The 27,525-nt window shown below is 35.3% G+C and overlaps 1 protein-coding gene across 5 annotated transcripts in view; it reads left to right on the top strand.

Moving 5' to 3' along the window:
• Positions 1-27,525, top strand: part of LOC131154075 (uncharacterized) — a 56,847-nt gene that overhangs the window by 20,408 nt on the left and 8,914 nt on the right. For 3 of the 5 annotated variants that reach the window (XR_009136321.1, XM_058106579.1, XM_058106578.1), the window contains exons 6-8: positions 8,828-8,907; positions 22,023-22,084; positions 22,207-22,303. Coding sequence is in view for 3 of the 5 variants with exons in the window: in XM_058106579.1 (XP_057962562.1) it covers positions 8,828-8,907; positions 22,023-22,084; positions 22,207-22,303 (239 nt within the window). In the remaining 2 variants the exon portion in view is untranslated. Of the gene's footprint in view, positions 1-8,827; positions 8,908-22,019; positions 22,085-22,206; positions 22,304-27,525 lie in introns of all 5 variants that reach the window. The other 2 variants (XR_009136320.1, XM_058106577.1) reach the window with 1 other exon arrangement.

Raw genomic sequence — 27,525 nt, 5'->3', positions numbered from 1 at the left:
CTCCTAAAAATATTTATCAAGACAAAATATGTGGGAGAAACTATAATCTTACTCTCAAGAATGATTTTGAAAAGAAAAGAATGAATGAGAGTAAATGATTTTTGATATGAAAAATATATGCCCAAATGAATGCTCTCTTAAAAATTTTTTCAATATGATAAGTATATGAGAGTATGAAAGAATAAAACTCAAAAATATTTTCAGAGGATTTTCAATCTAAGCATTGATTTAAAAATGAGTAATGAGGGAGTATTTATAGAGTTTGGGAAAAATGTGACTGTTTGGGACGTATTAGGCATTTTTCAATTTGTTTAATCAAAAAATTAAACACGTTTAGCATTGGAAAATAAGTTTTCTTGAGAGGGTCGGTCGACTGACGGCTTCGTCGGTTGGCTGACCTTACTTAAAAATTTGAAATTTTTGAAGGGCTCGGTTTACTTAGGGAAGCACCGGTCGGTTGGCCGAAGGCGATTCCGAACCTTTGTAGGTTCGGTTGACTGAGGCTTAAGGTCGGTTTGCTGAGCCTTCAAGGCTAGTCGGCTGAGGCTGTTTTTGAACTAAAGTGACTGGTCGGCTGTCCTTTAGAAACTGGCCAAAAACCAAAAGCCGGTCGGTTGAGGATTTTAGTTATAAACAAGGCCGGTTGGCTGATGATTTTAGTTATAAACAAGGCCGGTCGGTTGAGGTGTTCGGTTGGCTGAGGCATTTTAAACCTGAGAAGGCCGGCCGACCGAGGTCTTTATAAAACCTAAGTTTGACCCTGTTTTTGACTCTAAAGCTATTCAAAAACCTTTGTATGATTTTAGTATTTTTAGAAAAGGTTTTTCCTGAAAGTATTGGTCCCCTATGGGTAAGTCTAAGGTCATCTGAGCATTAAATCAATTCATGCATGCCATGCATTATTACAGACCAAATAAAGAAACTAAATGCAATTACAATTATCAACATATATGTCTTCTTCTTTTTCTCTGCTCTTCTAATTCTTCATGGAATATGCCAAGTTATATGTGCGTTAAGATCCGTCTTGGCTTCCTTTTACCAGTATCTTATGTCCGTGTTGAAATGTAAACCTGTTCAAGCACTTAAAATACACATAAGATACTTGTGTTTTGTCAGCATCAAAACAGGGATCAGACTCAAAAAATCAACAATCTCTCCCTTTTTGATAATGACAAACACACACGAGCAAAATGGGTTACGCTTGAAAAGGTTCCCCTTGACAGTATGCATAACTTAAAAAAATAAGCATTGTAGCTCAAGCATATCAAAAGACAGAAGACATTTCAAATAACCATGCATTTAGTTTTAGCATTAAAGCACATTAAAACTCAAATATTACCCCATTTAAAAATATTTTCCTAAAAAAATTCTCCCCTTTAATTCATTTATCATTTTGCTCATAAAATTCTCCCCCTTTTGGCATCAGCAAAAGGGTTAAGCTATAAAACCATTTGAGCATAAAACAATCCCTTAATTTAAGAGAACTCCCCCTATTTGATTGAAAACTTGGACATATAAAAACATTTTACTATTGATTTGAAAAAATTGTAAGAAAACACACACAACAGTATAACTGGTCATTTAAGATTGAAATGACATGATAAGCTTGGTTAGAATAGAAATATACACAAACCATTGCAATTGAAACATTTCATAAGACCCATGAAAAATTTGAGTTCAAAGCACACGACATATGATAGCAAAAGTAGGTTTGTGCATGATTTCAGTCTAACTAGTTCGCATGCATTTTTCATATGTAATCACCGAACCAGTTATGCAATTCAATATATATATATATATAATAAGGTAAGAGATAAAGAATTTTAGGTTTGAAAATAACCCCTTCAAGAATTTCAAAAAGTACCGGGGACGTTGCTTGCTAAAAAAGAAACTTTAATATAAAGCTCAAGCAAGTAAAGTTTTTTTGGTAAGCATTTAAGCACATTCCATTATATAACTAGAAAAAAATAGCCATATGAATCTTAAAGATAGACAATTCAAATGCAAGATCATATGGCACAACAAATGATTGTGGCAAACCAACATATTTCAATTTAAAATTTTCAACAAAACTCATCATACTTTAATGCACATGCCACATTAAGTTCAATTTAGATCTAAGCTAAAATTATTGGAGGGCAAAACAAGATGGAGATTTAATTTTAGATGCTCCCTCTTTCAATTTGAATCCAAGCTTAGATGAAATAAACTGCTTATACTAGTTAAAGACTAATTTCACTATGCCTAGAAGTATAAGCCATCATTTTAAATCTTTAAACCAACCATACTGATAATTTATCAACTATATTCTAATCAGTATGGTCGTCCCTACAGGCCTCAAATGCATCGGAGAAAAAAAAGTATTAAGGCATGACATAGTGCACATAACCAAGAACACTCCATATCTATTCATAAAGCTTTTAAGAGCTGGATATGAGGTTCAAGGTTTTTAGAAGAGCCTCAATATTTAAAAAGCAAAGTGATGCATATGAGTCCTTTATGCTCTTACTTCTAGGAGTGGAGCTCAGCTCCCCTGAATATGCAATGATTATGTTAGGATGAAATTTAATATTCATTTAACTTTCACTCATCATTTCAAAAATATTTTAATATTTATTTTATCATAATCATCTTAGTACATGGTTTCATTTTTGAGAAAATTTTTATGAAAATTTCGGCAGCATGCCGTTTGTAAATTGGACATTTTCCCATAAAACCTGTACTTGAAATTTGGTTGTTTTGAGCAATTAATTCATTTTAAGCATGCAACAACCTAAATCCACTACCAGCATGCTATTCACATCACTGCATCAGCCATGCAGGTGACATTCAATACAAGCATGCAAACCAGTAGTTAAAAGCGTTTAAATAGAATTAACCATCCATCAGACAATATAAGCATTAAGCAAAAATGGATAGTGAGAGTTCAGTGTAGTGATCAAAAACTAACTATCCATCAAATGAATTTAATCAATCAGCAATATATGGATGGTATGCTACAGTGCTGTTCACATAAGGCATGTAAGCGAGATAAAATCATGAGTGCATTTAAATTATAGGACCATGAAAGAGGAAATGCTCCCCTGAGTTGTGCACTCCATTCATGACAATCTTATGCATTTTTCTTCTTTTCATTTTCTTAGCCAAGAGCCCTAAAGATTTTCAATTATTTAAAACTTGGCTTTAAGTGCCTAGACTTAGAGGACCAAAAAGTCACAATGAATATTTCTTCAAAGCATATATTCGCCTCTTTTCATATGAATCTCAATTCGTGAGAGGCTCAAGTTTGAATGACTTTCAAATTTAACTACTCATGCATAAGTTTCTTTGAACTTTGAATTGTCATCTAGATTGAAACCTAGTCCAATCATCTTAGCCATTCAACTTCATTTTAAAGATGTGAAGCTCTAAAGGATATGATCAAAATTTGAGAGCTTATGAGAGAATTTCAATAAATGCGCTTAAAGATTAAATTTCTATCAAGTTCAGAAGAGTATTTAAATGACGCAGGACAATATACAGGATAAGCAAGCTAGAGAATATGCCCTAACTTATTTCGGAAAAGAGCATTATGGAGAATATGAGTTTCTTGAACATAGCTCTTTGGAAATTGGAAAGTATCCTTTAAATATGATGTTGACCAAGGATACCACCCAAGGAATAGGAAAAATCTTTACCGAATATGATCGTGGTATGGTAAAGATTTCCTATGGAGGAGATGATGAACCAAACTTAGAGAATATTTTATATTTTAAGCACAAGGGGAATAATTTAATATGACTAGACGATAAAACTTGAATCCTTTGGTGGATGCCCCTAGTTTGGTTGAGATAGGACGTCTTTAAATAAGTACTTTAAAAGATTAGGAATTTATTATAACTAGTGCTTATGAATTGAGTGAAGACTAAATTTTGATTTATGTTTGAAGATGAGTTTAGGGATAAATAATATATAGTGTGAGATGGATCCCTATAACTCAATTCTGTGAAATGGATAGAAGATGCTTAAGTTGAGATATTCATATTTAAATTTGAGTTAAGCATTGGGATTTATTTACCAAGTAGAGCTGCCTTGTCCATTTGGAAGTGGATTTTCTGGATCATGTTTTAGCCAATATTTTCATTTTGTCCAATCACTATGATATATCCGTTAAAGGACAAGATTGAATAAATTACTTAAATATATATGTTGGCATGATTTTCTCTAAGATTCTTAGTATAATAAAAGGTAATGAATACGTATAATAAGATTTTTCATTTTAAACACACACCACTTCCCAAGCCTTTAAGTCATTATTGCCCCTAGACCTAATCCTAAGATCTAAGGAAGAATTTAAATAATTATGTTATTCTAATTGGATTCTGATCTTCCTTTAGTCCTAAAGAGTTTGCTTTCATGACAATCCTTTTCATCTTTTTATCCATGCCTCTGACACTTCTACATAGACAAGTAAACCAAGTCTGCCCTTTCTTTTTATAATATAAGCAAGTATCATATACATGTGAAGAATTTTGCTTATATCTCCTATTTCTATTTGATGAGGCATAAGAGTGGTCATGGGATTTAAAAGATGAATCCTTTTTGAATGAATTATTTCTATGAACTCCTAAGGATTCATTTGATTTGTTCTTTTCACTGGCAACCTTGAATATCATACCAGGATAATTTTCCATTTTTTTTTCTAAGCAAGTGATTTTCAATATCTTCTCAATCTTTTTCTTTGCTAAGGTGGCATGATATTCTTTTAGATTTTCTGATTGTTTTGCCAACCTCTTGTTTTCATTTTTCAAGAAGATTTTATGCTTAGACATCCTAACTAGAAGCTTATGCATTTCAAATAAAGCTTTTTCTAGTTCTTCATTAAAGGGCATGCTTTCATCGTTAAACACATTGCATGATTTATCACAAAATTTAATACAATAATTATCACATGAATCAGTGCATGCATCATTAACACAATTTTCGTAAGAATTAGCAAAATTTTCACAAGAGGCATCAGATGATTCAGCACAAAATGTATAGCTGCATTCAATACATGAATCATCAATAGAGATAGAGTGAGGATCATATGCCTCTGCATCTGCTAAAACTACTTGCCCATGATTTGCCACTACCTGATCATTTGAGCTTGGAACTTCTGGAGTGGTGGTTTCTTTCTCCCGAGCCTTTCCATATTTCTTTTCAAGCTCTACTTAGATTTCCTATGCACTACAACAGGCCATGATCTGCTGAAAGATATTAGACTCTAAAGCACAGTATAATATATCTATGGCATTAGAATTAATCAATTTAAAATCATTTTCGTTGACTTGCGCACAACTTCCTTTAGCCATCATTTGCCAGACCCTCCAGTCCATTGATTTTACAAATATGCTCATCCTTAATTTCTAGGTGGTGTAATCAACACCACAAAATAATGGAGGCTTGGTAAGTGATTGTCCCTCACTCAATGGGGATACACCAGCAAGAACCATTGCAATCTTTAACACAAGCGGTTAAGCTTTTTGCAACGAGGCTCTGATACCAATTGATAGAATTGGTGTATTCACAAGAGGGGAGGGGGTGAATTGGGTATTAAAAAATATTCCTAAGTTAATCGGGTTCGAGCCAAACCGGGACTCCTTTACGGGGCAGAGTCTCCTCAGTTCAATTTACAGGCTGAGCCAACTGGTACAAATAAAAATAATATTTTTTGTACAAAGAGATGCTTTTGAAATAAGTAAATATGTACACAATGAAGCCTAAAAATATACTCTCAGATGATATGATTCGTACTCAGTACATTATTGGACTATTTTCTCAAAATTATTTTTGCAATTTTTGAATAAGATGTATATAATAAAAACTTTAAAAAAGATTAAACCCTAATGAATATTTCTCCAAAAATATATTTCAATAAAAATGTAGGAGAACAAGGGGTTTTGCTTTCAAATGATTTTTGCCCTACTAAATATATAAGATCTTTGATGAAAAATGAAATATGGAAATGTATGTTTTTCAAAGATCTTTAAACCCTTAAAATTTTTTTCCCAAAGATGATATTCAAAAATATGGTTTAAGGGAAACTAGGTTTTAGCTCAAAAAGATTTTTGCAACAAAGAACAGGGAGCTTTTGAAATCTTGCAATGGATTGTGCAAAGATTCACAAGCAATAGAAAGTTTTCTTCCAAAAATATTTATCAAGACAAAATATGTGGGAGAAACTATAATCTTACTCTCAAGAATGATTTTGAAAAGAAAAGAATGAATGAGAGTAAATGAGTTTTGATATGAAAAATATATGCCCAAATGAATGCTCTCTTAAAAAGAATTTTCAATATGATAAATATCGGAGAGTATGAAAGAATAAAACTCAAAAATATTTTCAGAGGATTTTCAATCTAAGCATTGATTTAAAAATGAGTAATGAGGGGGCATTTATAAATTCTGGGAAAAATATGACCGTTTGGGACCTATTAGGCATTTTCCAATTGTTTAATAAAAAAATTAAACACGTTTAGCGTTGGAAAATAAGTTTTCCCGAGAGGGTCGGTCGACTGACGACTTCGTCGGTCGGCTGACCTTACTTAAAAATTTGAAAATTTTGAAGGGCTCGGTTGACTCATGGAAGCTTTGGTCGGTTGGCCGAAGGTGATTCCGAACCTTCGTAGGTTCGGTTGACAGAGGCTTAAGGTCGGTTTGCTGAGCCTTGTAGGTAGGTAAGCTAAGGCTGTTTTTGAACTAAAGTGACCGGTCGGCTGTCCTTTAGAAACTGGCCAAAAATTAAAAGCCGGTTGATTGAGGATTTTAGTTATAAACAAGGCCGGTTGGCTGAGGTGGTCGGTTGATAGAGGCATTTAAAACTTGAGAAGGCCGGTCGACCGAGGTCTTTATGAAACCTAAGTTTGACCCTTTTTTTGACCCTTAAGCTATTACAAAATCTTTGTATGATTTTAGTATTTTTAGAAAAGGTTTTTCCTGAAAGTATTGGTCCCTTATTGGTCAGTTTAAGGTCATCTGTGCATTAAATCACATCATGCATGCCATGCATTATTACAGATGAAATAAAGAAACTAAATGCAATTACAATTTAAAACATGTATGTCTTCTTCTTCTTCTTTGCTCTTTTGATTCTTCATGGAATACGCCAAGTTGTATGTGCATTAAGGTCCGTCTTGGCTTCCATTTACTAGTATCTTATGTCTTTGTTGAAATGTAGACCTGTTCAAGCACTTAAAACACACATAAGATACTTGTGCATTGTCAGCATCACAACAGGGATCAGACTCAAAAAGTCAACAATAAAATCAGCTGAACCCAAGTAGTTGAGAAGATAAGCAATCACACATCCATCATATTGCCAAAACCGCAAACCTGATCTAGCGGTTTAGCAAAATAACGTGATGGATCTCTTTACGCTTTTAAGGCAATGTGTGTTATGCGATGGAGGCAAGTTGGCTGAACACAAATACATTTTCTAGTGAGTTATGCTAGATTGATGAACACTCACCTTCACCTAAAGGAATTTCTATACCATTCTCTCTGTATGACAAGGAAACATCACTTTGCATGAGTCACTCTCCATTGGATATCTACTGTTACTAGATGGCATAGTAGTTTGTTTTTCGTTGATTTGCTTGCAATTCTGGATTTCTTAGACACCCAGCAGTTCAGGTAATTGACTTGTTGTTTGTTCTTGGACCCTTTGTTGGATAACTACTCTTACTAGATGACATAGTAGTTTTTTTTGGTTGATTCACTTGCAACTCTTGATTTCTTAGACACCCTGCAGTGCAGGAAATTGCCTTGTTTTTTCTTTGATGGAAACCCTTTGATGCCCTTTAGCAAATATTCTTTGCTGATAAAAAAAAACTTATTTACTCTGCAGCCCTCAACTCAAAATATAAACCTTATACTAATGTGGTTACAAAACAAGCGGCCATAGGCCAGAATAATGCCCTGGACAAGCTTGGCTCTTGACAAATAGGCTATGCTTGTGTAGGATTTGTAGATATGTATGTGCAATTAATGGAACTTATACATGTAAAGGGAAGATTTATAATGACTGAGAATAAAATTATGAAGTTTTAATACTTCATTTTACTAGTAAAAGTGTCATAATTAAAATATTTAGTTTATAAATTTGGGTATCTCAATTAGCATTCTAGGATGAAAACGTTTGTGTTAAGAATTTTGTGCTAATTGTGATTTTAGGGAAAAGATAGTGTTAAAACACTTGGTTTGTGTACTGGTCTGACTACTCAACTGGCTTGGATTCACATATTAAAGTTTCATAGATCTTCAAGCTTCTTATTCATCTAATGCATTGAATTCTTCTGAATTTTTGTGCTATACTAGCATTAACTGATGTGAGAATGTATCTACATGTCTGCTTTTACAATGAGTGTACTACATTTGGGTGCTGATGGGCAGGAGAGACTTGTATGTCCCAGTGCGAGGGCTTTGTTGAGCTGGTCATTGGCCTAAAGAACTGCCTATTCAATAAGCAAGTCATTTATATTTAATGCTTTGAAAGTGAGGCAATTGCATGACTGTGTCCCAACCTTTTTGGAACTCCTGGTTGGTGCATGTGGGGCATTAGTTTTCTTAGATATTCTGTTATTTTAATTGTCAGTTTGGTGGTTTTCAGCCTTCTCATTCTGTTGGAGATTATCATTTTGCTTAGAAGATATATTGAACAGTGCTTATTTTAATTTTCTGTTCCTTGCTTTAGCAGTGCAGTTATATATAGCTGCTGTTGTTGGTTACTTTTCATGTGCTAATTGTTTTATTGATTTTATTGTATTGTGATTTGAGTGTTAACCTCTATTTGGGATTGTCCCTGCAGTAGGTGGAACAGCAAAGCATCTTTTGGAACAGAATGCTCAAGTTTTTGATCAAATCACAGCTAATATTTCTGTATATAAGGTGAACAGAATCATCCTAGTTTTGTCTTGAAGGTCTTTCAATATTATTTTTTGTTCACATTTAATTTGCAATATATGTTGGTAAGAAAGACTAATCAAAAGGAAAAAAATGCAAAGGGCATTTATGAACAAAATGCCAGAACAGAATGGAACTACTGTTTTCTATCCAAATCTTTTATTAATTTGTGAAGTGCCTGGGACATACTGTTGCCACAATCTTTATTGCTGATGAAATTTTGTTCATATCCTTTATCTGGAGCTTTACCTATTAATAGCCATTGTAAATTCATATTATCAAACCAGACCTCCTTTTTAGTGGGAATGAAATTATGATCTGAATATGATTGATGTATATACTGTTTATGCTTTAGTAAAAAGCAGTGGGTATGTCTTTATATTTTGGGAACATCATTCTGATTTACAAATCTGCACTGATTTGTTGGAAGAGCAACTTTGTTATCCCCGCCTTCTTCTTTTATTTTTTATTTTCTATGTCTAAAAGCATATTATTTCATTTCTTTGTGCATTTTTAATTAATCATCTTGGAGGTTTGATTATTATAAAAAGCAACTACTGAATTGTGTATATGATAAACATGTGGTGTCACAAATTATGCTTGCCGTCTCTTATTTGTGCATGTCATAGGGCTATTCTTTTTAATAGAAAGAAGAAAATTTATTAAGAAACAAGAGAATTATGCTGAGGAGACTATTATGCCCTATTACATTAAGAAACAAGAGAATTATCCTCGGCATAATAACAGCAAACATCAAGGAAACAAAGCCATCTAATCCTGCTGAAAGTCTAAGAAGCTTATCCTTTTAAGCAACCCAAGGAAAATGCTGGTGAAGAAGCAAGAAAACCCATTCTATCTCAAAGCAGCTGCAAACATAGAGATGGACTGTCCAAGATGGAGCATTCCCCTCTATCCAAATACTTGAGAGCACTGTAAAACAGCACAGTTCAACAACCTTTGTACATCCTTCCTTTTTCCAAAATACACGAGGAAAAAGCAAAAATCCTCTAGGAACTTGGATGCACGCAAAACAAAAACCTATTCGACAAACTCCAAGCCACATTGCAGGGGGGAAATAATGAGAAAGTGTTTCTTGAGTATCAAAACATTTCACAAAATCATTTGGACATAAAGTGTTGTATGTGTTGGCATTTCCTACCATCTACAACTTGGCCCATGATAAGGAAGCTCTAATTAGTCATCACCTTTAAACTTCAGAGCAAGGGATCTTCTGGAACATTCCCTTTTTCAGAAACGTGGAAGATTGGTAACTCCACCATCTCATTAACTTTTATGGCCACCTCTACACCTTTTAACACCAAACATACCCAATCAACCAAAGTGGACCATAGACAAAAATGGAGTCTTCTCAGTCAGATGTTTCTACAAGAAGCTCTCCCCAATGGCTACAAGCCATAGCAATCTCCCTTAGACTCGCATTTGGAAATGGCTGCCCCTACAAAGGTAGCTTTTCTTGCTTGAGAGGCAACACATGGAAAGATCTTAACCATGGACAATTTACTGAAGGGGGGCTGGCTGTTGTCAATAGGTGCTCCCCTTGCATGGCTGATGCAGAATCAGTTGAGCATATCCTCCTTCATTGCCCCTGGACAAGGAACCTTTGGAATATTGCTCAAACCATGATCGGACAAAGGTGGGGTTTCTGCTGGCTCAGTGGGAGGGGAGCCCTGGGCATGGAAAGAGATTCGGGGTGTCAAGAAGAAAAGGAAGGCCTTGTCTTTCATCCCTCTTGCTATTTTCTGGTGTGCTTGGAAAGGAAGAAACAGGAGTGTTCAAAAACTCTCTCATGCTGCTTCAGATTTGTTAAGAGCAGTGGATTACTGCAGTTTCCAGCTGGCATAGTAGGAATGCAGTGAATGACGATAATGTAATTTTAGATTTTTGTGACATCATACAAGAGAGCTGACTCTCTGCATTCTGGGTTGGCATCCTCTTGATGCCCTTTTAAAAAATTCCTTTTACTGATAAAAAGAGAAATTAAAGCCTTGTAAATCCTAAAATACAACAGATTTTTACCAAAGAAAAGAAAAAAGAGGAGTGAAGCAAAAGTGAGAAAAATGATTTAGAAGAAAAAACCTTAAAATCTTCTAAAATACAAATCTTAGAATCTCTTCTAGTGGAAGTGTGAAAAGAATCCAATAAATCAAACAAAGAAGAATTTTCAATGGGCTTCCAAAAATTTAGAATCTTGTAAAATGAAAATTGCAGAACATTCAATTCCCTCTGACAACCATGAAAGGAGTAATGATTGCATTACAACAAAAAGAGGCTATTAAGCTGAGAGAAAGCAACATGAAAAGAAGAAAATCTCCCATCACACATCCTTCCAAATATGAACTTGAGTCGTATTTTAGACAAGGGAAGAATAAGGAAGAGATTTGCAAAATGTATTTCCAACTCATGAGGTACTCTAGTAACAAACTAACAATATTAGTACTCCTCATCTTAGGTCTAACTTTTTAATTAAATTTAGAGATGATAATCCTGTATTATTTTTTTTTTAGATAAGAAAAGAAATGTTCTCATGAAAGAAGGAATAATGTATTAGGAGGAAAATAAGAAATCCTCCTAAGCAGAACAGAAAATACGAAAGCAGAATAGAAAATACAAAATGTAGAAAAACGAAGGGAAAAAGGTCAAACAAACCAACAAAGATAGCCAATTCTTTTGAGTGTTCGAGAGTTTCACTCCTTTAAAGCAACAAATATCCCATAACAAAGAAATATTCTGCTTCTTCCCGGAAAATATATGCACATTACTCTACAAACCATAAGCCCTGATGCACTGCAAAAAATTCACATCTGCATAATTCTATAGCATCCTTGTGTTCTACCAGAGCCAGACAAAGAGACAACTAACAAATTCTCCAGTGTCTGGGCAAAACCAACTTTCTACCAATAAACCAAAAAAAATTGTTCCATATTTTCCAAGCAAGTTTGGAATTGTGGGGGAGAGTTGGGTATGCCCTGTATCGGTGGAAGATTTACTAACCATTTCTTTTACAGGTTTTGGTAGAAGGAAGGATGGGACAGCCTTATGGAGGTGTTTATTTGCAGTTTTATGGGGGATATGGATGGAACGTGACGCACGGATATTCTCGGGGGAAAAAATTAATTTGGACGCTGGTATGGGATAAAATACAGTATTTAGCATCACTGTGGTGTGATGGATTTGGATTTTTTTGGAGGAAATAGTTTCCAGGAGATTGAAAGATATTGGATGATTGGAGGAATGTGCTGGCTTGTTGACTTTCTCCTTTTTCTGTAGGTTTTAGTTGTTTTTTTCTGGTTTGTTCCAGATTTTCTTTGGGAGATGTCTTGTTCTACCTCTTGTAAATTCTTTTCTTATTAATATAATTTTCTTTTTCTATCAAAAAAAAAAAAAAAAAGAGGAAAGGAAAAGCTGTCCTCAATTGTTAAAGCATAAAAAGTATACATTTGGAGATAGTGCCTTCGAAGGTGTCCTACTCTATGACATATTGTTGGCAACTCTATTAAGCACAATCAACCAAATCAAAGCCTTAACTTTTGGGTAACTTTGGCCTTCTAAATTTTATGGAGTGAGAATGAAAAATTAGAACTATCCAAAAGCTCACAAAAAGATTTGCAAGAATAAACTCTAAAGAATCCAAAGATCAAGAACAAAAGGAGAAATGACAATTATTCTTATTAGCAACAAAGAAGAAAGCTCATTTGCTTCTCAATCATTGAGAGATTTGTGAAAGTGAAAATCCCAGAAGGTATAGGACCATCCGAGACCAAAGGGATAGACAAGTAATATCCACAAGAATAAACGAAAGGCTCATCTCTCATAATTTTCTATAGATTACTAGTTACGAACAATGCCCATGAGAATCCTAAAAATAGGCTAGTAATAATAGAATCGATACTAGTAAGACAGGGCTAAGTTAGTGTAATGAGACCCGTAATGGAAATAATGCGCCTTTCCACCCATCTAAAAGCTTAGACACCCTCTCCACTAATAGGTCCCAAAATCAACCCGACCTAGGTTTACCATCCAAAGGGATTCCTAACTACGACAAGGGCCAATCCAAAATACCACAACTCATTAATGAGGCCAACTCCTTGGCTTTTTTTGGCACTTTGGTAATTTGGTTAATAGCAGCAATACCACTGTTACCTAGTGACCCAAGTTGATTTTAAGCCCAAAACATGCTCAAAATATAAAGGAGGCTCAAGATATTCAAAAAAAGAACTTCTTTTGATCAAATAAAAAGAATATAGTATCATCAACAAATTGAAGATGAGAAACAACCGCCTCCTCTCTCCCCACTTCCAAACCCAACTGCTTATCCACTGCCCTATTGATCATTTTACTCAAAACATCGACCACAAACACAAAAAAGGGAGAGCCGATCCCCATCTTATACCCTTTGACACACTAAACCAAGATTTAGGTTCACCATTCAGTATAACATAAAAGAAAACATTGGACAGGCAATCCCTAATTCAAGAACGCCACCTCTCCCCAAACCCTTTTCTAATGAATATCTAATCCAAGAAATTCCAACTAACACTATCATAAGCTTTCTTAAAGTTCAAATTTAAAAATAATTCCCTTCTCTCTTCTCCTCCATGTCCTCCATTACCTTGTTAGCAACAAAACTAGCATCCAAAATTTGCCTATGCCCCCAAAAATGCACTTTGAGCCCTAGAAATAGTGTTTACGAGAATAGCACTCAGCATATTAGCTAGCATTTGACAATAATCTTATACACACTAGAAACTAAGCAAGTAGGTCTAAAATCAGCAATCTTGATAGATATACTCTTCTTAGGCATCAAAGTGATGAAGGTGGAGTTAATGTTGTTACTTAGAATCCCATTCTTTAAAATTCATTAAACAGTATCAGCAAATTCCCTTTGACCTATTCAGACTTGGAGCCTTGTCCCTATTCATCCTACACCTAGTAATCCTTTTTTCCAAATTCCAACCAGGACATTTGATCCCTAGAAATGAGGTTCTAATCTAACCCCTATTTATAGGCCTACAAGCATCCTTCTCAGTATAGAGATTAGAGAAAAAATTAGTGATCTCAGACACAATCCAAAGGATCCGAAATAATCTCAACCCTACCCAAGTCTAATTCCTTAATTAGGTTCTTTCTCATTTTCCCATTAGCTAAGTTATGGAAAACTTTTGAATTATAATCAACCTCTTTAACAAATTTAAATTTGATCTTTTGTCTCCAACTTCTCATTTCCTTAAAAATCTAATCGTCCAACTCATTGTTCAAAGAAACCCAATTAACCTCCTCATTGTTTGAAGGACTAACATCTTTTTATTTTCTATCTGCGCAACTCAACTCACCCAAAATGCTAGCCTACCTAATCCTAATATAACCAAATGCCTCCATATTCCACTTTTTCAAGGTCTCTTTAAAACACTTGAGCTTCCTCATAAACTTGTAACCTTTCCACCCCCTCTCCAAATCCTCACTCCAAGAATTCTTAACCAAAGAGTTGAATACTAAGAAGAATCATGATCTAGCCACGTATTCTTTAAAAAAGGACTAGGCTCCAAGTAACCATGCTACTCTCCAAGAGGATAGGACAACTCAAGATAAAATAGTTCGGGAGAGATTTGAAAACTCGTCCTCCCTGTCATTGTGAAAGCCTATTAGCAACCACACTAGCACAACTCATAGACTAAGAGAAAAGTGTGTTACCTAGTGAGAGGTCTCTTAAGCCAAATCTTTAATGAACCTATAAAAAATTTGCATACTCGAAGTAGACCTCTCACCCCCCCCTCTCCCTCTTCCACAAGAAATCTAACAAGGTTGAACTTAGCTCCTAAATCTAAAACCTTGGTATTTGGCTTTGGTGTCAAAGGGTTAGGGACTTAGGACGAGGTAAGGGAAAAAGGTTCAAACCTTAATATTAATAATACTACACCAACAACAATAACAAGAAGAAGCCTTAAGTCCCACTAGGTGGGGTCGGCTACATAAATCCTTTTTTTCTTATTCATTGGAACAAGAGAATTTTCCTCCTGTAGCTTAAGAGCTATTAAATCCCTCCTCACTACATTCCATGTTCTTTTAGGTCTACCTTCCACTTTTAATACCAAAAGCAATAACTAACTCACTCCTCTTCACATAGGCACTACTAGACTTGCGTTTCAAATGCCCAAACCATCTAAACTACCCCTCCCTTATCTTTTTTTCCACTAGTGCTATGCCTAGTTTATTGCGTATATATTCATTCCTTCCCCTCCCTTATCTTGTTTTTGACTAGTGTTATGCCTAGTTTATTGCGTAAATATTTATTCCTTAGTTCATCTTTTAATGTTATACCACTCATCCACCTTAACATTCACATTTCAACAACTTTTAACTTTTCGTACAAATTGTTTCCTAGTTGCCCAACATTCAGATCAATAAAAGCATGGCTGGCCTTATAGTTGTCTTATAGAACTTTCCTTTTAATTTTAAAGGTAGTCTATGATCGCACAATACTCTTGACGCACTTCTCCATTTTACCAACTTGCTTTAACTTTATGTATTACATCCACTTCTGCTTGCATAATAGATCCAATATATCAAAATCTACTGGTGCTATTAATTACTTGATTATCAAGTTTGATCTTCTCTCCAATACTCCCCCCTAAATTACTAAAAATTACGTTTCACATATTTTGTCTTATTTCTGCCTATCCTAAAACCTTTAGACTCTAAAACAATTCTCCAAAGTTCCAACTTAGATTCCACACCACTCCTACTTTCATCAATCAAGACAATATCATCTACAAACAACATACACCAAGGAATCTCATTTTCGATATTCGTAGTGAATTCATCAATCACTCAAGCAAAAAAAAGATAAGGACCCAAAGTAGAACCTTGATGTACACCTATTGTGATTGAAAATTTTCTAGACTCCCCTTCTACAGTTGTAAAGCTAGTTGTTATCATACATATTATCAATGACCTCAGTATATCTATTGTATACTCGCTTCTTTTTTAAAACCTCCCTGAGTATCCTATTATATGCTTTTTCTAGTTTCTAGTCAGTAAAAACCATTTGCAAGTCCCTCTTCTTTTTCCTAAACTTTTCGATTAATCTTTTTAAAAGATAAGTAGCTTCTGTTGTCAATCTCCTAGGCATAAAACCAAATTGATTCTCTGAAATTCTCGTTTCTAATCTTATTCTTTGTTCAATTACCCTTTCCCATAGTTTTATCGTGTGACTTGTCACCTTTGTTTTTGTATGAAGGTATTAATGTGCTTTTTCCCATTCCTCAGACATTTTCTTGGTTTTTATAGTAGTGTTGAATAGATTTGTTAATCATATACTTCCTTTATCCTTTAAACATTTCCAAACTTCAATTGGTATGTTATTTGGTCCTATAGATTTGGCACTTTTCATCTTTCTTTATGCCATCTTAACTTCAATGACTTTGATCTTGCGAATAAATCTCCTATTTTTAGTATTTTCCTCACTTGCAAGCACAAGCTTTTAGTTTGGTTTTCATTAAACAACTTATTAAAGTATCTCCACCACCACTTTTTATATCTTCTTTGATTAAGGCATTATCATTCTTATCCTTTATACAATTTACGAAAACGAAAGATTTGAATATTGGATTGGTGCTACATTTGCAAGTGTAATAATGAGACGGTTGATCATCTTTTTATTCATTGTACGGTTGCAATGGACTTGTGGGTTATGGTGTTGGATTTGTTTGGAGTGAACTAGGTTATGCCGCAATCTGTAGTGGGACTTCTAGCATGTTGGCAAGGCAGATTTGGTTGTTATCGAAATGGGTTTATTTGGTTGATAGTTCCTCATTGTTTATTGTGGTGTCTTTGGAGGGAGAGAAATAGTAGGTGTTTTGAAGATAAGGAAAGATCCATTTCAAACCTGAAGCTATTTTTCTTTACAACTTTGATGGATTGGTTGGCTGCTTTGCGAAACCAATCATTTTCTTTTGTTTTTGAGTTACCAGATTCTTGTAATTTATGTTTTTGATTTGTTTACCCCTTGTACACTCCTTGTGTATTTGGTGTTCATTTTGTTATCAATAAACTTATTACTTTTCGAAAAAAAAAAACATTTCATATTGCCTAAAATCTTTGCATTTTCTTTCTCTAGCTCTAATCAGTTTATAAATGTCTCTTTCTCCTTTTGTACCTAGTATAGTATATAAAGTATCGTAAGCTCTATGTTTAGTTTCACTAATGGCCTTTCTGCATTTTTTCTTGACTCTTTATACTTTTCAAGATTTTCTATATTTCTATAACTTTGCCATGTTTTATACCAATTTCCTTTTGTCTTTATGGCTTTTTGGACGTATTGATCCCACCACCAACTTCTTTATTGCCTGAGTAACTTCCTCTGGATTTATCTAAAACTTATTTTGCTATCTTTATGATAGAGTTAGCCATTTTATTCCACATAGCATTCGCATCTACCTTATCCCTTAAAGCTCTACCACCTAATCCTTTCACATTGGTTTATGTTGCTCAATCTCTTCCATTTTTTAGTGTTTATAAATATATATTACTAGGACTATGTTCCGTAGTCAAACTTCCATCTGGGATAGCTTTGTAATCTTTGCATGATTGGATCCCCTTTCCTAGTTAAGAAGAAATCTATTTGACTTTAATTTTGCCACTCCTGAAAGTTATTGAATGTTCTTCTCTTTTTATCTAACAGGTATTCAATATAACCAAATCGTAGGACTTGGCAAAATCTAAAATTGTATCACTGGTCTCATTTTTTATTTTCATATCCATAACCACCGCGTATGCTCTCATAACCTATATTGTCCTTTTGAATGTGTCTATTCAAATCAACTCTTATAAATATTTTTTTTAGGGCATCCCTTGTATAATACTATTGATCTTCCCAAAATTGTCTTGTAAGGTTTTCTACTAAGCTTATTTGGGGGGCATACACACTAATGAAATTTTCTATCTCTAGGCCTAGAGCTATGCTGATTTTTATGATCCTATCCCTTATTATTTTAACATCTACTACATTATTTTTTTTGGATTTTTGTCTACAATGATTCCCACATTTTTTTATGTTTCTCTTTTCCAGTGTACAAAAGTTTAAATCCTAATTTCTCAAATTTTCTAGCTTTCTCCCCTATCCGTTACGTCTCTTGAAGAGAGATTAAGTTAATTTTCCTTCTAATCATTGTCCACTATCTCCATGCTTTTGTACATAAGTCTCCCTATATTCTAAGTTGCTAATCTAATCTTAGTTTCCCATGATAACTTCTTAGCCCTCTCCCATCTAGATTGACTTTGTCTACTCCACCCTTGTCCATTTCTTGCTGCACCTAGGTGGTATAAGTGCAAAGCATTGCTTGTAGGGAACACCCTAGTAGATATTGGTAAGGATTCATGTTATAAACCTTATTATTAATAATGAAGGAAAAAAATATAATTTCTATTAATTATGTGACATTTTTTATGGTTTCAAAGTTGAAAACTATGAAAGATGGCCAATACAATGGGGAATGTAGGGAAAAAGCACCCCCTACACAATTAAGCCACATTCCATTATGGTCTAACTGTCAAACCCAAAAGCTTAAGGCTTTAAGAATTGACCCTAATAGTGTACACCATGCTTTTTCTACTCTCCTCTCCGCATTCAACCATGTTTGTTATGTGTCGAACACTTCACACCTTGTGAAGGGGTGTGCGGCGCTAGTTATAGCATTCTTGTTTAAGTAGTTAGCCAAAAGTGTACCTCGGTTTGACCACATGAACAAATTTTTAACCACTAAATACAAAGTTAAGAAAAAGTAGTTTCAAACATGAAAGTAGACAAGAGTATGCAGAAAACAGTAAAGCAACGTGGTTCATTATTAACACCTTTGCAAGCGACATGTGTTTGGCGAGGGAGGCGAGTAAGCTAAACACGTTTACAAAGGCTAGTGAGTTTTACAAACTCACCCTCCCCTAAAGAGCTTTTTATGCTATTCTAGCTCTCTCATGCTAGGAAACATAAATTTGACTGTGAAGTCATACTCTTATTTTACACTAAGGCATTATCTTACTGAAAGAATAAAACCTACACTACTATCTACTTGATGGTTACCTATCCCATGTATACAAGGCAAGCGGTTATAAGCAAGAATAATGCCCTAAACAAACTCGGGTCGTGACACCGTTTCACGTGTGGAAAGCTCTGAGCATGAATTGACAGAATGGTTCGAATTGTCCTCTCTTTTGAGAAGGTCTTTCATTATATAGGCAAGACTGCCAGTTATACAAGGAAATTAAAATCTGTACATACTAATTACACAGAGTGATCTTAGGAAGCTATATATGGTAAGCTGACTAATTTACATAGAGTGATTTTAGGAAGCTATACATGGTAAGCTAAATCTCCTCTCCTATTTATGAAAATATATATAGCCTAGATTAATAGCTATTAACAAGGCATAATTTATGGCCTTCTATTGAAATCCCCCCTCAAATTGATGCGGGTTATCCATAAGCATCAATTTGTTTGTAAGAAATTATGCCGTTGCCGTGTGAGAGCCTTGGTGAAATTATCTACCACTTGAAGATTGCTAGACACATGTGGAAGAGAGATAGTCTGAGTTTCAAATGCCTCATGGATGAAGTGGCAATCAACCTCGATATGTTTAGTGTGTTCATGGAAGATGGGATGCTGAAATGTGTACGTGTTGTGCTGTCACCAATCCTTCCTCCAATACTTCTGCAGAGACCGTGGCTGTAACAAGGTCGGAATAATCATTCCACAAAATCAGAAAACCAGAGTAGTAGTCTTGAACTGATAGATCTCCTTGAGTATAGTTAGCAATGGCCAACTCAAGCTGGAAGCGCCTAGCATTGTTGTCTTGGTTATAGACTTGCTTGAGATAATTCCACATAGCCTTTGCAGACCTATGAGGACGGATAGAAAGAATCAGATGTTTCCCTAGAACCAAGAATCTAGGACATGATTTTATTATCTTTGGCATCCCAAGCTGCCTTGTTGGCCACAGACCTTTCTGCAGTAGTTCCCCCTTTGCTGCTGCCATCTATATGTCCCAACAGCTCTTTACCCTTGAGAAAGGTCTCGAATTGAAACTCCCAAGCAGCATAATTTTTGCCAGTGAATCTGACACAGACATTATCGAACTTCTCCATAAGTACTGAGGCTATGACTGAGAAAACTAGGACTGAGATTTCTTAGAGAATGGCCCTGATACCATAACAGAATGGTTCGAATTGTCGCCTCTTTTGAGAAGGTCTTTCATTATATAGGCAAGACTGCCAGTTATACAAGGAAACTTAAATCTGTACATGCTAATTACACAGAGTGATCTTAGGAAGCTATATATGGTAAGCCAGCTAATTTACATTGAGTGATTTTAGGAAGCTATACATGGTAAGCTAAATCTCCTCTCCTATTTATGAAAATATATACAGCCTAGATTAATAGCTATTAACAAGGCATAATTTATGGCCTTCTATTGACATGAATGTGTCCCCAAACAAAGACAGAATATATAAATACTCATAGAACAAAGTGCTTTATAGCATAAATAGTGGGGTAACCAACACAGTCACGGAACTTGAAGCTAGAAGTTCCTAAACTCGACATATGATACCATGTTAGACCATTAATTATCTCGGAAACTCATGGCTAGGTCAGTGGTGACTTAAGGCCAAAAAATATGTAGAGTTGTCAAGTTAAGCTAGTGGTTGTAAAATTAGAAATAGAAAGCAAGGAAAGAGCATTTTTAGTTTTGGAATTTTATGTTTGAAAAATATATGAAAAATAGTTATAAGAACTAACAAGTGAATTGTGCATGCACACGTAAATATGTATGTGTATCATTTTTGGTGTGCATGCGCGTGTGTATAGATGTATGTGTATATATGTATTATATATATTATATGTTGAATTTTTGGGATATTCCATGCCTATCAAATCAATAATTTAAATTTGAATTCATAAAGAACAAACCAGGCTTTGAAACTCGAAATTGTCTTTAAAAGTTTAGCGTAGATGCTAACCAACTGTTACTTATGATTGAAAAAGAAAAAAAAAAAAAAACCATGCAATTCTCTATTTGAAGAAGTTCATTTTATAACACTTTAAGAAAGCAAGTGGTGTAATACTCCTAGTTTTCTTCCTTAATGTGACTTCTTGTGAAGCATGGGTATCATGCTCCCTTTCTTCTGAGTCCTTCTATCTCACTTCGTAGTTGTTGATGTCTCCCTTAACCATATGATAAGTTTGGGTGAATATTTAGATGTAGGAAATAAAAAAATAATAAAGTATACTCTAATTAGTTCCACAATGACTAATACTCACTCGATATTCTTTCATCAGTTCGTTTACGACTGCTGTAGAACATACATGTAGTTGAAGTATTGTATCTTTTTCTCCTCCTCTCCACCCATACAACCCCCCTCCCCCCAAAAAGGCTGGAATGAATGAGAGCAGCTTCAATTTTCAATGTTGTAGCATGGTGTCAGAGCCCTTTTTTTCTTTCTTCTTCTCTTGAATAAGCTTTTGTATTTCCTTCCCTTCCAGTCACCCTCTTGTACTTTTCTTCTTTTGAATTCTTTGAAGTTGCAGAACTTGTGAAAACTCAGGCCACTAATTATGGAAGTCTAGGTTACAAAATTGAGGCAATTATTTCAAATTTGAATGGTGCAATTGTATTCACTAATCAAGTGCAGGTACTGTTTGAATTGCAGATATAACTACTGGAAAACAGAAGGATGCCACTCATTATTTTTCGCTGTATCAATGGCGTGCCCACCCCCAACCTTTATCTTTTTGTACTCTCTGTTTATTGATTTATGTGCTGTAGTTCTAATATTTTGCTGCATTTAGTTCATGGTACTGGTACATAATATTTTAGAGACAAAGGATGGAGTTGCTTTTCACACTTCATCTTTCTGTCTTGATGCATGTGGTCTGCTGTTTGTTCCCCAGTATATTTTAAATTGTTGTCTTGTGCCACTGATGGCATATTCATTTTTGTGCATATATAGATTGCCTTGCTTTTCTCAGTATCACATGTATTATAGCTGGACTGATTTGTGACTCACATTTGATTTGACAACTCTTGAAGCAGTTACAGGATAACATTGACCTGTTTTGCCAGACAAGGAACAATATTACTGCCATCCTAAATAAGTAAGTGAATGCTATCAATGCCTTTAGCAAGTAGTGTTACTGATGATGCCTTTTCTATTTCAGGTATATGTTTAGTATATCTACTTGTTTGGTCTCTAAATATGCTTCTTCAATCATTGCAGCATGAAAGATATGCCAGGCATTATGAGTCAGATGCCACCACTTCCTGTATGCATAAATGAGGATCTTGCAAACAGTATTCTTCCCAATACAACTCATGTAAGCTCTCAATTAACTGAATTTGCATATTTTATGATTTAACGTGTTTGTGCACTTGAGTTTGTTATTTTGAAATCTGAATTTTCCAACTTCTTAGTATTTCTGTTTGAGTTCATTGTGTAAGGATTGATTTTTATAATATCTTGCTTCAGTCTCTAGTACTTTCCTGATGCATCTCCTTTTTGGTGGTGTTGGTATTTTCTATGCTGTAGGCTCTAAGTCCTCCCTCGAACTCCATTAGATTTATTGTTTAATGTCATATACAAGTAATATAGGATGGACATCATGCCTATGGCCATTTGATTGACTATATATATATATATATACATACATATATATGTTTTTTATATTTTATAAAAGAGAAGATAAATTGAGAGAGTGAGAGAAAGTACAATCTGAGTGGGGATATGAAATCCTCAAAAAGAAAACAAGGGAAAAAAAAAAGAAATAAATAAATTTTAAAAAATCTAAAATTAACGAAGAAAACCCTTTTTAAGACCTTCCTATCATAATTCACCGAATATTCAAATTTGCTAACTTCCTCTGACCCTTATTCACCTTAGATTTGCGACCATCAAGCCGAACTTCATTTCCTCCATGATTAGAAGGATTTCCCTTCACTGACAACTTTCTCCTCTGCAGGAGAAAACTCTACCTTAGAATATATGTTGAGTTTATGGAAACTAACATTTTTAATTCTGCCTCTTTCCCTCTTCTATTTCCTGAGAAGTCCTATCCTCTTGGCCGCTATTCAACTGCTTTGAAAATGAGCCTTTGTGTGTTCTCTAGCTTCTGCTCAGAGGGTTGATGAAATACAGCCTCCTTTTGAGTTTTGAAAAAATGAAATTGGGCTTCATTCAAAAGGGGGACCTGATACTTGGCCTGAATATTTTAGGCTTTCTGAATAGGTTTTTGGGTGTGCCCATTAGGGTGGTCCATCTGAGGATTACCCAGAATGTTACCCTTCCCGGTAAACAGGCCCAAGTTATTAACTTCACTCTGGTTATGGGCCTGCTTAACAGACTTACCCAACAGAGACTTAAAGAGGTCCGCATTACTGACTAAAATACTGCACATAATCATTAGAGATCCAGTCCCAACCCAGCCAGTATTCCACGTTCCTTCTTCCATGAAGGAAGCCCGAGTGGCCTCTGGAACCATTTTGTCCCCATCTGGAGCCATTGTACTCTTTGACTTCGTCTGATCGTTAATCACTTCATACAACAAAGGCCAAAGGGCTGCCTCTTGCATCTTTTCCTCCCTTCTCCCTTGTAAACTGGCTAGCCCTAAATTCTCCAGTGCTGCCACATCTTCTTTTGTATCCATTGGGGCACCCAAACACATACTAATCTCTGCTGCCAGCTTGGGAAGCTGATTCCTGGAAAAAGCAATTTTTCCTCAAATTATTTGACCCTATCTGGACATCCTTCCGACATTTATGATGATTTTTCTTTGATTCTGGATGGTTGACCCCTGCTGCCCTAAAAACCCTTGTAAATTTGTAATTTTATCGACAAAAATTATCCATCTAAGCTCCTTGCAGGGCCCCTGGAATGAAAATCGAATAGTCCTTACCTCTAGAAATCAAGCCCACCCACTTCTAGAAATTTTCTGGCTCTAGTTGGTCTAATTGACCAGATACTCAAACAGACGAACTTTGTCCTGTGAAAGAAGCTACTCACCTGAGCCCAAATTGAGGTCACACTCTGAACAATACTCCAAATAGTTGACAACAGAAGTATCACCCACCGATTGCAAAGATTCTTCCTACAATTAACTGCAAACAACTCTCCATTTTTCTGTAGCCTCACGTCCAATTTCCTTCGATCTGTACTTGCTTCCATATTGGATTTATTTCCATCAACACGAAACTGTTATCCCTTGATGAGAGAACAATGGAACATCTTCACTTTGTCAAAAACCCAGCATTGAGAGAGAGGGCCATTGTTGAAATACCAGTAGATTTGATTGATCTATTTAGAATTTAATTGGCAGTACAGCAATCATCATCATAGTAAGTTACATAAACTTAACAAAACTTGTCGACCTTTGGGCATGCTTGTATTTGAGTGCTGTCACTAGACACTCGGCATATAATATGTTTATATTTGCCTTAGTATCTTTTCTTTTTTGACAAGGCGAACTTTTACTGTACTGGAATTTCTTTGAAGGTAGTATTTTTTCTTGCCACTTATTGGCAAGTTGTGGCATCTGGTTCCTTCAATACCAGCTAAAATAATTGTTAATAGTTATCTTGGTCATTTTCATTTAGCATTATTAGTATGTGCTAGTGTTATGTTAGTATGTGTGAGTTGAATAAGGTTATTATGGTGTCTACTTGACATATATTATAAATAGATGGAGAGACCTATTGCTGAGATTGGGTCTTCCATTTTACCCAATTCAACATGGTATCAGAGCAAGATCCGACCTAAACCCTAAGTGCATAGCCGCCACCAAACCAAAGCCTAACTATCTTAATCCCACACAAACCTGCTGCTATTTAACGATCATCCGCATCACCAGAGACTACAAGCAGGTCCAGGAGTTGCTGGAACACTACAGTTGCTGGAAAAATCCTAGATGCTGCTGTCCTTTCCAAAACCTCAAGGAACTCTCAATGTTTTGCAAAACTGACTGCATAACTAGCCACAGAACCTGCCAGCCTGCTAGCCTGAAAAATTTCACAGCTAGAGGAGCCCCACATGCTGCCATGTGCCAGCCAAAAGTCAGCAGCTGCAACTCCATGCACTGGTGTATGAGAGTGTTTTAAGCAAGCTTTTTGCTCCAATTTCCTCCTAAATGTCTTGAATCCTCCCCTACATCATAATATCAAGTAACTTGTTATGTTTTTGTCCAAAGATCTCATCTTTTTTAGTTGTTCATGTGTGGCATTCTGGGAATGATTGTTTGGTAATGCCTGAAGTTGTTTGAGAATGTTTATTGAGTTCATTGAGACATGAAAAAACGGTATTTGCTGTGTTTGTGATTCATTTTGATCTTGTTCATTGGGTGCTTGTTGTTTGCTCTGGTTGTTGAAGGTTGTTTGTTGGGATGGAGTCAATGAATACCAAAAGGATGTTGTTCATTGTGTATTTCTGATTTGCTTCTGTATTAAGGTTTTGTGTGTTCCAGGATGGAGGTCCCAGATCCCAAAAGTATGTTTCTCTCATCGATCATTTGTTTGGGTGAACAATGTACTTTAATTTTCTTAGAGGATTATTTAAGGTTTCTAGAGTATTCAAGGTTTTTGAAATATCAGACATCCCAACAAGAATCTCATCACATTGCATCTTAGCAAGGTAATCCTATAGTTTGTATGTCATATGGTAACTCTCCCACTCTTGGGTTATCAATTCTGTTGCCACTAACCATGTGATAGGATTAACCAACTTCTTTTTTGCCCTCCAGTATTCTAAAAACCTACCTCGTTGATGAGTCCACAATGGGGATAGGATTAGTAAATTCTACTCCCTCCATCCCTTTTTCTTCTATTTTGTACATTCCTAAATCCACTTTCAATCTCATGTTTGTTAGTAAGATTGCTAAGTCACTAATTTGTCCTGTAACCTTGTATTCCTCATTTTGTGGTTATTTAGGATTTGAAGACGAGGAAGATGATTGGCATAGGTTGTGAGGTTGGTGGATTTGACTATATTTTTTTGCTCTCTCCTTTTGTTGCCTTCAATGCCGTTGCTGCACCACTTCAAGTCCATTATGACCTTAGTCATTTGTTATTGGACAAGTTAAAATAGCTAGTTCCTACTTTGAGTTTTATGTCTAATCATGAATGTGTCCTGTTGATTGGGAGCACATCGTCATGTTCACTTTGCTTCCCGAGTCTATAAACAGGTGGTTAGTTTATTTTGAAGTTTAGGGTCCTAGTCATGTCATGTCATGTCAAAGTTGGGGTTTCCGTACTTAGTTACATTTGTTGATGATTACTCTAGGATGACTTGGTTGTAATTAATGAAAGATCATTTTGATTTGTTTAATATCTTTTGTGCCTTCTGTTCTAAAATATGACTTGGTTTGATATGCTAGCGAGGACGCATTTATAGTGATAATCCTTAAGAAAACTTAAATACCCATTTGACTAATATCACTAACTTTGGTATGATCCAATAGTCATCTTGTGCCCACACTCCACAACAAGTCACTCACACCCTATCAGATCAAAAGAATGTACCACAAAGTTTTTTGGAGTAATGTTGTGCTCATTGCTTACTCTCTCATCAATTAAATGCCATCCTCAGTCTTTGGTGGTAGGATCTCATATTCAATTATCTTCCATAAGGCTCTTTTGTTCTCACTTCCTCTTATATTTGGTTGTGTGTCTATCATTCATCAATTATGTCTAGGAATGGATAAGTTGAATTCTTTTGGTATCAAATGTATTTTTGGGGCTATTCTTGTATTCAGAAGGGAAATCAATGTTAAAGCCCTACTTTACATCGGTGGGATATGTTCCAAAAATTATTAATGTTCTGGCTTTGCACCATCAGTCTCTATTTATTAGTAATAAACTTGAAACTTTTGGTTTATCTTGTTTTTGAGCAAATTTGATATATGCTTCCAATTCTATTAGTGATAGGAGTTCTTTGGAACTATTTGACCAATATCTCTTTAGAGCTCTAAGTTCATCCTTGGATAGTTATTGAGGATTTGAATATCATTGTGAATCTTTTTGAAATTTGAAGCTACTGGTTTATCTTGTTTCTGAGCAAATTTGATATATGCTTCCAATTTTATTAGTGACAGGAGTTCTTTGGAACTATTTGACCAATTTCTCTCTAGAGCTCCAAGGTCATCCCTAGATAGTTATTGGGGATTTTAATATCATTGGGAATCTTCTTGAAACTTGAGGTTTTACTTTAGTTACTTGTATCTTAGTTTTAAGGATTTTAATGCCTTCTTAAATGTTACTGGCCTTAGAGACATTCCTCACACTGCCTTTGTTTACTTGGTCGAATCAGAGGGAAGTGGGATTTATAGCAAGAAAGTTGGTTAGGGTGATGGCATCCTAATGGACTAGCTGTTTTTCCTAATATGCTGTTTGACTTTCTTTTGCCTTTTGTGAACATGTGGGAAGAAGAATCTTCTTCTTTGAAGTTATTAGGCATAATATATGCATATATATATATATGTATGTATGTATGTATGTATGTATGTGTGTGTGTGTGTGTGTATGTGTGTGTGTTTGTGTGAATTAATGTGTGTCT

The sequence above is a fragment of the Malania oleifera genome, chromosome 4, assembly GCF_029873635.1.
Source record: "Malania oleifera isolate guangnan ecotype guangnan chromosome 4, ASM2987363v1, whole genome shotgun sequence".
NCBI lineage: Eukaryota > Viridiplantae > Streptophyta > Magnoliopsida > Santalales > Ximeniaceae > Malania > Malania oleifera.
The sequence above is the reverse complement of the archived record's forward strand: the minus strand, read 5'-3'. Positions and strand labels throughout refer to the sequence as shown.